Raw genomic sequence first — 13849 nt, 5'->3', positions numbered from 1 at the left:
TCTCATCGGATGTTTTTAAGACTAAAAGCATGAGCCACACAGAAAAAACAAACACGAAAAATCGGGCTTCGTTGACCTAAAATAGCTGTTCATCAAAAAACCCCACTGGAGAAACCACGAGCTGCCACTGCAGACCTGTTGGAAAGGCAGAGAGCAAGTGCCGAGTGTGGCTGAGGAAGTAGAGCGACTGTATAGAGCCCCACACTCTGCGGGCGGGAATGCACAACAGTCCAGACACTTGGGGAAAGTTGCTGGGCAGTTTCTTACCAAGTCAACATGATACACTTACTAACAGCTCAGGAGTCCCACTTACCAAAGAGAAGAAAAAACTTCGGTCCACCCAAAGCCCAGTACACAAATGTCTATGGCTGCTCTCCCCATAATTGCCAAAATTTGGCAATGCATCAATTGATAGAGGAGTACAAATATGATGGATGGCCGCTCAGCAAAAAAAAAAAAAAAAGATCTATTCCATTTGGATATGCATCCCATGGATAACATTTTGAGTGAAAGCTGGAAACAGTGTATGCTACCTAGTTCCGTTTCTATGAAGGTGTGGAACAGGCTAAACTGGTCTATTGTGCGAGAAATCCAAACAGTGATGACCTATGAGGGTGACTTCGTGACTGGGAAGGGGCCCAGGGAAACTTCACGATGTAGCAAACCCGTATCTTGAGGCGGGTGTTGCTTACACAGACCTATACGTTTGGAAAAATTCGTCTGTACACTGAAGATCTGCATTTTATTTTTTATTTTTATTTTTATTTTTTTTTAAGATTTTATTTATTTATATGACAGAGAGACAGCGAGAACAGGAACACAAGCAGGGGGGGCAGGAGAGGGAGAAGCAGGCTCCCCGCAGAGCAGGGAGCCCGATGTGGGACTCGATCCCAGGACCCTGGGATCATGACCTGAGCCGAAGGCAGACGCTTAACGACTGAGCCACCCAGGCGCCCTTATTTTTTATTTTTATTTTTTAAAAAGATTTTATTTATTGGACAGACAACAGTGAGAGGGAACACGAGCAGGGGGAGTAGGAGAGGGAGAAGCAGGCTCCCGCTGAGCCAGGAGCCAGACGTGGGGCTCGGTCCCAGGACCCCGGGGATCATGACCCAAGCTGAAGGCAGATGCTTAACCATCTGAGCCACCCAGGCGCCCTGTGCAACTGTTTTTAAGTCCCGTTTGAGTCCAGGATGTGGATGACACCAATCGCGCCTCACCCGCTCTAACAATCCTGCCTTGTACATTGCTGAAACATGTTACACATTACTGATCATTATCTCCCCCTCCCAGAGCCCTATGTAGGCTCCTGCCAGGTACCTGGAGGCACCACCAATCTGAGTTCAATTATAGATGGTATCTTGAGTATCTTCAGCATTTTGGGGGGGGGGCGGTATTTAGTTACATCTCATGATCCTTGCAGTGTGGAAGGAAAATATAATTCATATCTGATTCGGTGCAAAATTGTGTATTGCACACAAACATAACTACTAATGAGTTCATTAAGTGTTGAATAATGAAGTAATTGGCGTTTTCAATGCTTTCTATTAGGCCAAAATCCTTGGTGGGTGGTTATAAAAGTGTTTTGAGTTTTAATGGTATTTGGGGAAATTAGTTGGGGTTGTTGGAAGGAGCTGGGAGTGCATTACTTTCCCCACTTAAAATAGTTGTTTATCTTTAAATTTTCTTTTTCTTTTTTAAAAAATTTTTATTTTATTTATTTGACAGAGAGAGAGAGCAGGAACACAAGCAGGGGAAGCGAGAGAGGGAGAAGCAGGCTTCCTGCCGAGCAGGGAGCCTGATGCGGGACTCGATCCCAGGACCCTGGGATCATGACCTGAGCCGAAGGCAGACGCTTAACGACTGACCCACCCATATGCCCTATCTTCAAATTTTCTATTTAATGCTTTTGGGGGAATGGATCAGATTATGAAGGATGCCTGTCTACAGAGATACACACATGTGTAATATATCCCATATCCTATATGTACAATATGTATACATATAAGGAATCCATAACTAGGCCAAGTTCCAATTTCCCCATTTTTCGATTCCATTTTCAAGACTTACTGGGCACATGCCACTAATTTGCCTAAGACACTGATCTGGGTCATTTAAAAAAGTCTGGAACCGGGCACCTGGGTGGCTCAGTCGTTAGGCGTCTGCCTTCAGCTCAGGTCATGATCTCAGGGTCCTGGGTTCGAGCCCCGCATCGGGCTCCCTGCTCCGCGGGAAGCCTGCTTCTCCCTCTCCCACTCCCCCTGCTTGTGTTCCCTCTCTCGCTGTCTCTCTGTCAAATTAATAAATAAAATCTTTTAAAAAAAAAAAAGAAGAAAAGAAGGAAAAGCACCTGGACAGACATCCTCTGGGGCCCGGCTCCCACCTCCCTCTCCCTTTCTCCATGGCTCCACCCACCCCTTTTTTGGGGACACCCCTCTTGCTCCTTCGAAGGAGTCTAGCTTGGGAGGGAGTCCTCACACTAGCCCTGCATTGGGCCAGGATGGGGGGCTGGCAGGCACAGGGTAATCACACCTTTGTCTTTTTTTTTTTAAGATTTTTTTATTTTTTATTAGAGAGAGTACAAGCAGGGGGATCAGCAGGTAGAGGGAGAGGGAGAAGCAGGCTCCCCACTCAGCAGGGAGCCCGACGTGGGACTCGATCCCAGAACCCTGAGATCATGACCTGGGCTGAAGGCAGCCACTTAACTGACTGAGCCACCCAGGCACCCCACACCTTTGTCTTTCCTTGCGACAGTGTTACTAGGCCTGTTGGACTCCCTCTCCCAATCTTTTTTTTTGGGGGGGGAATGTCAACCTTATTAAGGTATAAGTTGCATACAATAAAGTGTATCCATGAAAGGAAGTGTTTGGATAAAATTGACAGATGCAGGGACACCTGGGTGGCTCAGTTGGTTAGGCGACTGCCTTCGGCTCAGGTTATGATCCTGGAGTCCCGGGATCGAGTCCTGCATCGGGCTCCCTGCTCAGCTGGGATTCTGCTTCTCCCTCTGACCCTCCCCCCTCTCGTGTGCCCTCTCGCTCACTCATTCTCTCTCTCTCAAATAAATAAATAAATAAATAAATAAAATCTTAAAAAAATTGACAGATGCATAGATAGTGAAAACCACCACAATCAAGATACATGATATTCCCATCACGCCCAAATATCCTGGTGCTCCTTTGCATTCTGTCCCTCCCTCCGCCCCCAGGCCCAGGCAACCACTGATCTGCTTTGGGTCACTGAAGATTAGTTTGCCTCTCCTAGAATTTCACATTAGTGGAATCCTGTAGCAGGTAGCTTTTCGCATCCTGTTTCTTTTACTTAGCATAATGCCTTTGAGATTTAGTCATGTTTGTGTACATATCTGTTTATTCCTTTTTGTTTTTAATCACCGACGAGTATTCCACTGTTTGGGTGCAGGTTTGTGTATCCACCCACCTGACAGGGACACTGGGTGGTTTCTGGTTTGGGGCTATCGTATATAAAGGTGCGTATGTCCACAGGCGGTTTGCCAGCCATTGACTTTCCATGGTGAATCTTTTGTAATGCCCAGGGAGGATACACAAATATTTACTGCTTGGTAAAGGGAGCAGAGCATCCAATAGCGGTAGAGACTCGAACCTCCTTCCCTCTGGCTGTGCCCAGTGTTAACCCCTTGGTTGCTGGGGGTAGGGTGTGGGGAGAGAAGTCCAGGGAGTCCCCATGGAAAGCCAGGGAGGTAATAACAGGGGATCCATGGCGATGACCGTTTACCAACAGATCAGTAATCTATAATGTAATATTTTCATGCTTTAACCACATCACGGCCACGTGTTGGCTTGTCAGCTCTGGGAAAATCCTCTGGGCTCTGCTGAAATGAAGGTCATAGATACTATAACCTACCTGCACATGATTTTATGTTATTTATTTTTTAAAGTTTATTTATTTTATTTTTTTAGTCATCTCTACCCCCAACGTGGGGCTTGAACTCACGACCCTGAGATCAAGAGTTGCATGCTCTTTCTGACTGAGCCAGCCAGGTGCCCCTGGGGCTCAGATAATTCTTAACCAAGTTTTTCCACGTGAGGCTAAAATTTGGTTAATATGCACTAGTATGGATGTGCTGGTTTTTACAATATCGAAATACTTCTGTTCTGGCTGGCTAATCATGCAAAAGGAATTGAGAAAGCACTAAAATTCAGTAATAACATATCCTAATATAAACTCATTAATTCAAGTTAATTGCTGCAATAGGTTTTCTGTCCTATTACTACCTAGTCGATAATAAAGATACTGAATACACAAAGCTGTCAGGCAGTTTTATAAAGTCTACAAAAGTTTTTAGTGTAATTGTTATTAGTTCAGGAACAATGAAGAGAGGAGAAAACACCAAAACCCTATGGATGGTGCTAAGAGAAATTCTTTATCTGTTGAGACCCCAAGTCACCTAATGGCATTCAGTTTAATGGGAAGTTGCCAGAAGCACTTGATGTGGTTTTCTTATCAAATCACAGCTAAGCCAGGGTTATTTTATATATATTTAATATAATAAATAAAGTAATTAAATAAGTGAATATATATGTGTATATATATATTTAGCATATCAATCAAGAAATCGCACCAACAATTTCTAAGTTTCTAAATAAAACAAAATCATTGCATGATTTAAGAATGATTTGAGCTTCAGCTTATGTTCTTGGCAAACAATTTAAAGAAATATGTATATATAGAGAGATCGTTCCCATTCTTCAGAGAAGAAAAAAGAAATATTTAAACATTTTGATGCATATATTGACGTATATATTAATTTATATCACCGTACCAGTTGCAAACGATTTTGAACATCACACTTCCTTCATGAATGTCCAAGAGGACATTTCAAAACCGTATGTGACAAGGGCCAATGCTTTATTATGTGAAGATGCCCTGCATATTATGACATCTCCATCCATGGGCTATGCCTCCCAAGAGCCAAAAGCACCACCCGATCACAGTGATAACCCAAATCATCCCCATATGTTTCCAGAATGCTCCATGGAAACCCAACAGTCTCTGGGAGCCATTTGCGGGTTCAGTGGCTAAAAACAGAGGCTGTGTTCTAAGAAATCGGACTTTGGATGTGGGAGCCACGTTTGAGAGTGGGCCAGATTTGCATTTATCTTCTGTTGCGATTTAAGAAAACACTTCTAGCTTCTCTTGCAAAACCAAAGCGATCTGGCAGACCATCGGGAAAGAGATGGCCAGATGGCAGAGGATTTGAGGAAGTGAGAGGGGACAGTGGGGGAGGGGCTTGGCGGGCCAATGCTGAGGCTGGTCTGTGATGCCTCCTCCTCCAAGGGCTTCCCGCTTCTGCAGTATCACCCCTTCCCCACACCCATCCTATAGGTTTGGGGAGGCAGTGACTTGCCTAAGATCACAAAGAAAATAAGGGGCCGTGCCAGGAGCCAAACCCAGCCTTGATTCCTGAGCCCGTTCCACTCAAGTGGCTCACAGCACCCCTGGGGGGTGAGCGTTCATGACCCGCATTTCCCAGGTACAAAGCAGAGGTTCAGAGAGGGAGAGTCACCGCGGCCCAAATTCCCAATGGGAGAAAGGGTGTGTGGCAGCGCTGGGTTTTGACCCCAGCCCTCTCCCGCCTCAGAATCCATGGTCCCAAAAGCTGGGTGCACACACCCAGGGGGTGTGCGGGACAAGTCACTGAGATGAGCCAGTTAAAATAAACCTCTGAGTTTATTTTAAATTTTAAAATGGGATAATTTAAGCCTCATTACTAATATACAGAACGATAGTAGTACCTGTATATAATTCATAAATAAATACACATATTTGGGATACTTGCCCAAACAGCACTTACTCTTGGGTGCATGATCACAAAAGGAAGGCCGCCATGGCTTCACCTGCTAAGTGGTGCGGCCTCCCGGGACCCCCCCCCCCCCCCCCCCCCCCCCCGTCTCATGTAGAGTTATTAGAGAGGGGCAGAATATCCCACTTCAGTGTGGGCTCCAGCCTGACTGGGTTCGAGTCCCTGCTCTGTCACTTCCTAAGCTGTCTGACCTTGGGCAAGTGACTTTACCATTCTGGCCTCAGTGTGCTCACCTGTAAAACGGAAATAATAGCAGCTCCCTCCCGCCTCAGAGGGTTGAGGTGAGAGACTGATCAGTTAATCCGTGTCCAACACCAAGAAGGATGCCTGGCACATCACACGTGCTGAGTTATGTGAGCTAGGATTGCTGTTTATCCCGCCTTGCAAGTGGGCTAACAGGTGCAGAGCTCTACAACAATGAGGTAACGCAGTTAATATGGAGTGGGTCTGGCATCCAGAACTCGGTTCTTAACCACGGCTGCAGCTCAGGGCTGAGCCTGTTTCCTCCTCTGTAAGATGGGGTTAAGAGCAGCATGCATCTCACAGGGCTCTCCCAGGAGGCAGGGAGGTCGCATTCTGGAAGAAGGGAGATAGTCATCCTGTCCCTCCAGGTACGGGGGATTAGAGAGACCAAAGGCTCAAGAGTTAGGAAAGTTACGGGAACGGGGAGGTCCTGGGCTTACTCGGGCCTTGGCCCCAGAGCAGGACAAAGGCGCCCTCTAGTGGCGGAAGCAACCCCAGCAACCAAGAGTCCTGCGGGGCTCTTCGCGAGCGAGACGCTGCGAGGGCACCCACTGAATCCTGGAGGAAAGTGATGCGCACCCAGAAACTGGGACACTCGCCCAGGCCCGCCCAACTAGTAAGTGGTAGAGCTGGGGTTTTAATCGCGGCAGTCCAGCCGCAGAACGTACACGTTTTCCTCTTTCTAAGACTGTCCGTGCTCTGAATAAAACCCAAGCTCTTGGAAATCTTGGGCAGGGCAGGTCTTCGAGGTCCAGGCCCGTCCCCGGCCCGCCCCCCAAATGCCAACGGCGCCAAAGCAAAGGGCAGCTCCCCGCGCATGAGTGTTCTTCAGACCCCAGGAGCGGGCGCTGGAGCTTCAGCCGCTTCCCGCCAAACTCAGGAGTGCCGGGTTGGGGTACTCGGGGTTCTCGATGACCCCGGGGCCGAACTTGAGCTCCAGGAAGCGACGGTAGTTGTTAGGCGCCTGCGCCACGAAGCCAGCGAAGGACAGGGGCACGAGAGGCTGCAGGAAGTGTTCGGGGAATTCGACATCCTGCCGGTGGTCCAGCCACGTGTCCTTGGTCATGACTCCGTTGCGGGGGTAGAAAGGCCACAGGTCCACGTGCAGGTGGTTGCTCTCGCTGTACTGCACGCGGAAGAAGTCGCCCTCTACGGCCTTCTCCCACACGAAGCCGCGCTCGTCCACCACCGAGCCCGCCTCGGCGCCCCGCAGCTGCTCGCAGTTGCCCACGTCCTCCAGGTAGATGCCCAGGTCCACGTCGTAGTCCCACGGGATGATGTCCCCGTGGCGGGCGGCGCCGAGCAGCGAGCCGCCCTCCAGCCAGTAGCGCACGCCCGCCGCCTCCAGCACGCCCACCACGTAGCGGGCGGTCTCGCGCAGCGCGCGCAGGCAGCACGGGGGCGTCCAGCGCTCCTCGTAGAGGTAGGCCGGCGTGTCGCCCACCACCGTCCCGAAGCAGCGCGCGGTCTCCTTGCTGCAGCCGAACCACTCGAGGCGCCCGCCCTCGCCGCTCACCAGGCGGACGCCCAGCGAGCGCAGCAGCGCCGCCCGCCGCGCGCGCCCCTCGCGCTCCGCCTTCCAGCGCGCGTGGGCCGTGGCCAGGGGGGGCTGGCGCGCCGCGCCGAACGGCAGGTCCAGCAGCTGCACGGCCCAGCCGCGCAGGGCCGTCTGCAGGAAGAGGCCGGTGCCCACCGGCCGGGCCAGCGGCGCCGACAGGTTGAAGAGGTCGCGGGCGCGCAGGAGCACCACGGCGTCTCCGTCCAGGGCGTCGCAGCGCGGCGCGGAGGGCGCGGGGCCGTAGCGGGCCGTCCACTCCCGCAGGCTGACGTTCAGGGCCAGGCACCGGGCAGGGTTGGCCGAGGCGACGGGGGCGGCCACCAGGCGTGCCCCTCCCGCCCGGAGCACCTCCACCATGCGCTCCAGCTGGCCCGGTGCCTCGGCCCTCGCCCCGTCGGGCACCAGGGCCACGAACTCGGTGGCCACATAGGTCTCGGGGCGCGAGGCCGCGGCGGGCCGGTCCAGGGCGGGCTGGAGCAGCGCCAGGCGCACGTTGGGAACGCGGGGCAGGGCCAGGGGCGGGTAGGGGAGCGTGTCGGCGGCCACCACCACGGGCTGGGCTGCGTCCTGTTGCAAGAAGGAGTCCACCAGCTCAGGCACCGCGTTGTCAAAGGCCTCGAACTCCCGCACCAGGACGGTGACGCGGGGGCCGGCAGCAGCTCCACGGCGGGGACCCCGGGCCCGGGAGTTCCTGGGCTGGTGCTGCAGCCATGAGACATAGAAGAGGACCAGGAGGTTGAGCGTGATGGCAGCTGCCAGGGCAGCCTGGCAGCGGGTGAGACGCATGGGGCCAAAGTCGGGCCCTAGCTGGGCTTCCAGGGCATCCTGGGGAAGGCAGAACGAAAGGCGAGGCTGGAGCTGGTTGTCAGAAGCCTCCTACCCCCCACCCCCCTTCCATCCTCAGCGCTGCCCTCCTCTCCCAGCCCTTTCTCTATTTGGTTTCAGCTCTCCCACCCTAGCCCACCACTCTACGGCATTTCTGCGTGGGGACAGGTCTGTATCCTCCCACTGGGCAGGTTCTGAGCTTGTTTCAACCACTGCTGGGTCCCTAGTTCCACCCAGCACAGAGCCTGGTGCTTAGCAAGGTTTTATCAAACGATTCACCTTCCCTTCTTCCTTGTTCAGTCGCAATTCATCTTTATCCTTTTCTTTGGCAACTTCTCATTCAGGTTTGGGTGCAGTTATAAATGTCCCACTCCATTCCCAGGCCCAGCTTGCACGTTCTGCTCCACCATTCCCTCCTCCAGGAAGCTCCTGCCCCGGATCTGTCTCTTCTGTCCCTCTCACACTCTGGCTCTGGCTCCCGGGTGAGGCTGCTGCCTCAGCGTTCGCCCGCCAAGCCCCTCCCCCACTGTCCCCTTCTCACTTCCTCAAATCCTCTGCCATCTGGCCATCTCTTTCCCGATGGTCTGCCAGATCGCTTTGGTTTTGCAAGAGAAGCTAGAAGTGTTTTCTTAAATCACAACTATCCCAATTTTTAATACTGACCACTACTTGAAAAACAAAAAACAAAGCAATTTTACCATATGTATTAACTAACTAGAATTTAAATAAAAGCGTGAAATTAAAAAATAAAAATACTTTGAATGCTAAGTCCTATCAAATAATAAATAAAAGGACAAAAATAAAATAATTTTTTTAAGGGGAATGGAGGGGCGCCTGGGTGGCTCAGTCGTTAAGCGTCTGCCTTCAGCTCAGGTCATGATCCCAGGGTCCTGGGATCGAGCCCCATTTCTGGCTCCCTGCTCCGCGGGAAGCCTGCTCCTCTCTCCCACTCACGCTGCTTGTGTTCCTTCTTTTGCTGTGTCTCTCTCTGTCAAATAAATAAAATCTTAAAAATAAATAAATAAATAAAATAAATAAAAGGGGAGTGGGTGGCCTCTTTGGATAAGCAGCTGTGGGCCATAGGACACACCCACCCTTCACTCATCCCCGCACTCCTAAGCAACCCCCAGATGGCGCTGTCTCACTGTCCCCATCACAACGGGAGGCTCGGCTGGTCTCCAGAACTCCTACAATACGCTAACTCACTCTCGGGGCTCTGAGCAAATACTGAAAAAAAAGTTTCCCCAGGAAGGATTTCCATAGATTTCTACTCCTCCCAGAAAGTGGGACATCAGAGACCCAGCTACTCTTCCTACCTCCTAAATACTTCTGACCACAGCTCCCCCTTCAATCCTGGTCCACCCAGATCCCCGCTCGCTCAGCCTCCCCTGGTCTCCTGAGCAAGTCTGCTCCTCATGGCAGCCAGAGGGGTCTTCATAAAGCACAAATCTGACCTCTCCCTCCCTGCTCAGAACCTGCCATGGCTACCCAGTACAGTGAGGAACAAGTTTAAGTTTCTTACAACCTCCCACAAGACCTTGGGTGACCTTGGGTCTCTTGCTGGCCCACCAGTCCAGCTCCATCTCCTGCCATGTGTCAAACTCTGTCTAAGCCACCTTGGACTTTTCCTCCAACAGATGTTATTTCTAGGCCTTTGTACATTCTGTTCTTTCTGCTTAGAAGATTCTCTTCCCGAACACCCCTTCTCCCCATGCCTCTTTTCTCCTCGAGAACTCCTACTTATGCTTTAGGCCTCAGCTCTGATGCCTCCTCCCCCCAGGAAGCCCTCCCTGAACCCCAGGCTGGGTCAGAAGTCCTCTGTGGGCTCTTGACGCCCCTGGGCTCCCCATCCCAGCCCTGCCTGTTCTGGTTGGGCATCATCTGGGGATGGGTCTGTCTCCCCTACGAGACTGTGAGACCCGGGAGGGTAAAGCCAGGGCTTCCTCGATCACCTCCGTGTCCCTGGCACACAGGTGGGTACTGAAAGTGCACTTGGTGGAAAACTGATGCCCAAAGCCAGGGTTCTCCGAATCTATAAGGCCTCAGGTTCCTGAAGTCAAACTTTGTACTGTGGCTCAGGGCCCTGGGTCCTGCCTCCTTGCTCTCTTTCTCTCTCCTACCAGGAATGCCCTCCTCCCCCTCTTCATCCATCCCAGGCCTGCTTACCCTTCTCTGACCCAGCTCAGGGTGGGCATTTAAGAATCTGAGTTGCACTTTAAGAGCAACTTCTTAATCTTTAAAACCTTGGAATCGCCTTCTGGACCTTAGATTGATTCTTCCTTCCTTCAGTTCTTCCCTCTCTGTGGAACTCCTACAATACGCCAGGCACTGTTCTAGGCACTGGGGACCCAACAGCGGACACACAGCACACAGCGACAAACAACTCTGACCTCACATTACTGTGGGTGGGGGAGGAACCTTTGGAACCATAGAATCTTTGGGGTCTTAAAAATCTTAGACTCTCAGAGCTTACGTACACAGAAGCACAGGAGAGACCACTGACGGTTCCAGAATCTCCTAAAGATTCTATAGAGACCATCTTCCTGCTCTGCCCTCATTCCCCACCCCCACCCCCCAGTCTGTTCCCCACTCGGAGCCCAGAGGGATCCTGTTAAAACTCAAATTAGATCCTGTCCTGCATCTGCTCAAACCCTTCTGTGGCTTACAACTCACTCAAAGGAAAAGCCAAAGTCTTCACCGGGGTCCATAAGGCCCCATGTGATCCCCCAGCCTCTCCCACTGACTCTGTCAGCTCCAGCCACACTGGCCATCAAATACACCCAGGGGACTTCAGCCAAAGTACTGGCTATTCCCTCTGCATGGCTCCTCCCTCATGGCCCTTGGGTCTCTGCTCAGATGTCACCTGTCCAGCGAGCCCTTTCCTTGGACACTCTTTTTTCAAAATGTATCTCCCTATGACCCACATATTTCCTGTGCCCCATCCCTGTGTTTTTCTCCCCTAGTCATGATCACGTAGATTTTACTTATTATTTTGTTCCTTGCTGTGTGCTCAGGGCGCAGCTCAGTGCCTGGCACATAGCACGTGCTCAATAAATGTGTGCGGCCCAAATGACTGACTCCAGTTGTTCAGATGGGGAAACTGTGGCTCAGAGACAGAAAGGACGCAGGGAGAACCTCCCAGGCCCTGGCTCTCGGCATGCTCTGTCTGTCTGACTCTGGGCTACGAGGTGCCCAGCAGGAGAGAGGACCAAAATCGGGTCCTCAGAGACCAGTGGCTACGATAGCCAGACCAGCAGGTGAGGGGACCAGAAAAGAAAGAAAAAGGAATCATCCAGTACCCTGACACGGTTGGTCTTGACTTCCCCAACTATAAGGGCTCAAAACTCCTTTATCGAGGCAAAGAGTATGAAGCGATGATTCTGAAGGTCTGAATGTTCTGTTTCTCTGAATCACAATACGATGATAATATCAATAATTCTAGCTGCTCATGATATGCCAGATCCCTGCCTAAGCACTTTGCTTAAATTACCTTGTTTAATTTTCATGTTCTGATAACATTTAAAGATGAGGAAAAAGCAGTACAGAGAAGTGAAGTCACTCATTCAAGGCCACACAGCTGGGAAATGGTGGACCCAGGATTTGACCCACAACACTGGCTCTAGAGTCATGTTTTCAACCAAGAAGCTCTGCTGTCTCTCTTGGGTCCACTCAGACAGCCCAGCTCGCTGTCCACCTTCAGTGAGCATTCTGCAGCCCTAATCTGACGGGTGCTTTTCAAAGCTGAATACGGCACATCACTTAATGAATTCAACCCATTAACTCAACAGACAGATATTTACTGAGTATCCTCTGTGCCAGGCCCTGTGTTCTAGGGACAGAGAAAGATCGAAGCGGTCACTGGGCAGGCCCTCAAGAGGTAGGAAGACAAAAACCACACACAGAACTTACAGATAGGTCAGGAAACCAGCGGGGGGTGTGATAGAGAAAAGGTGGTCAGGGGAGGAGAGGACAGTTAGGCTGAGACTTTGTCTCTCCGTTCCTCACAAAACAATGTAAGTGGATCCAGATTCACGTTAGGCCTAGGTTCACCCAGCCTGAGCTCTGCTGTGGACTGGGCCTCAGCTGCTGCATCTGTGGAATGGGAACGTGACAGGCAAAGAAAATGAACAATATGGGGGAAGGGCAGTTTCCACAGGAGTGCTGGTGACACTGAGGAACTTCTTACCTCCTAGGTTGCTGCAGGACCTCCGGGTGGGCGGTTCCAGCCCAGCTCAGCTGCACTGCTGAGGGAACGAGAACCAGAAAACCCCAAATCAGCCAATTTTGCAAAGTAGAGTATGATTTCACCTTACCTACAAAAGTGGCAGTGAGAAGGTCAGAGAATCCTTTACTCTTTGAAGTTCCATAAGCTCAGGCACCACCTGGGGTATCTCAGGAATGGGTGGGAAGGATATCAGTTATGATAGCAACCTATAACCATCCCTTTCTTATGAATGAATGTGTCCAGAAAGGTGGGGCTAGAAGTGACTGAAGCTGTTACCATGACAACCTCTTCCCTAGACCTACTCCATCCCGAGACACAATCTGAAAACTGTCTCCTACCTTGGTGGGCCTGGTTCTTAGGGTCATGGGAAGGGGGACTGTCCTTGTTACCATAGTAACCAGGGGTTGGCCTTGCCTGTTTCCACCTCCTGGTCCAGGCCCTGTAACCATAGCAACGACTCCTCAGCAGAGCATCCTCTCTAAATAAACACACCTGGTTGGTTTGGTCCATGGACCTCCCACGATGAGAAAGGTGGGGGGAACAGGTTACCATGGTAATGCCAACTGGGTGGCTAGGGGGAGGGGTTGGGAAAGAGGTGTTCTCTCAGCAATCAGTGTCCTTGGGGCTGGGGTCCTTTCTACCTGAGTGCTAGGTGAGGTTGCCATAGTAACCAAATGAAGGTAGGGGCAGAAGGACCACCAGGGACTTAGGTTACCTTAGCAACCTCCTCCTGGTGCAGGGACAGGTGAGGTTTGGGGCTCCATAACCACAAAGGGGGACGATTCCAGGCTGGGGAAGGGTTACCATGACTACCGACCTGGACCAGGAATCAGAGAGGATGGGGCCACTGCTGAAACCACCCCTGGTGGTCACCCTTTCTCTCAGAGGGACAGTATCAAAGAGAGTGACATTTGGGTCTGGAGGGGGTTAGAATTTTTCTTTGGGGCGAAGCAAGAGGAGAGGGGCAGAAAGCGGTTCCTCCCAAAGTCCAGCTCTTCCCAGGCGCGACCCTCGTGCTGGGCCTGGGTCTCAGCGCTCCTCGGGGCGCGCGCCTCCGCCCCGCCCCTTCCCTCCCAACCGCACGCGCGCGCGCGCTTTCGGGGTCGACCTGGGTGGGCGAGGCGCGCGCCCGTCCTCGTTCCCATCACCGCCCCCC

At 51.6% G+C, this 13849-nt stretch overlaps 1 protein-coding gene across 3 annotated transcripts in view; it reads right to left on the bottom strand.

Moving 5' to 3' along the window:
* Window positions 1–4217: 4217 nt before the first annotated feature.
* The window catches only part of FKRP (fukutin related protein), a 10482-nt gene continuing 850 nt past the window's right edge, over window positions 4218–13849 (bottom strand). The window contains exons 2-4 of one of the 3 annotated variants that reach the window (XM_054511471.2): window positions 12655–12712; window positions 8748–12560; window positions 4218–8468 (exon numbers count right to left, since the gene is read on the bottom strand). In XM_054511471.2, the coding sequence (XP_054367446.1) occupies window positions 6942–8429 (1488 nt within the window). In that variant the 5' untranslated portion in view covers window positions 8430–8468; window positions 8748–12560; window positions 12655–12712 and the 3' untranslated portion in view covers window positions 4218–6941. The remainder of the gene's footprint in view (window positions 8469–8747; window positions 12561–12654; window positions 12713–13849) is intronic. The other 2 variants (XM_064580401.1, XM_045891803.3) reach the window with 2 other exon arrangements.

This window comes from Mirounga angustirostris, unplaced genomic scaffold (genome assembly GCF_029215605.1).
Source record: "Mirounga angustirostris isolate CCGP_5_RB_7025 unplaced genomic scaffold, mMirAng1.0.hap1 SCAF_16, whole genome shotgun sequence".
Classification (NCBI taxonomy): Eukaryota; Metazoa; Chordata; class Mammalia; order Carnivora; family Phocidae; genus Mirounga; species Mirounga angustirostris.
Note: the sequence above shows the minus strand (reverse complement) of the source record. Positions and strands in the feature narration are given on the sequence as shown.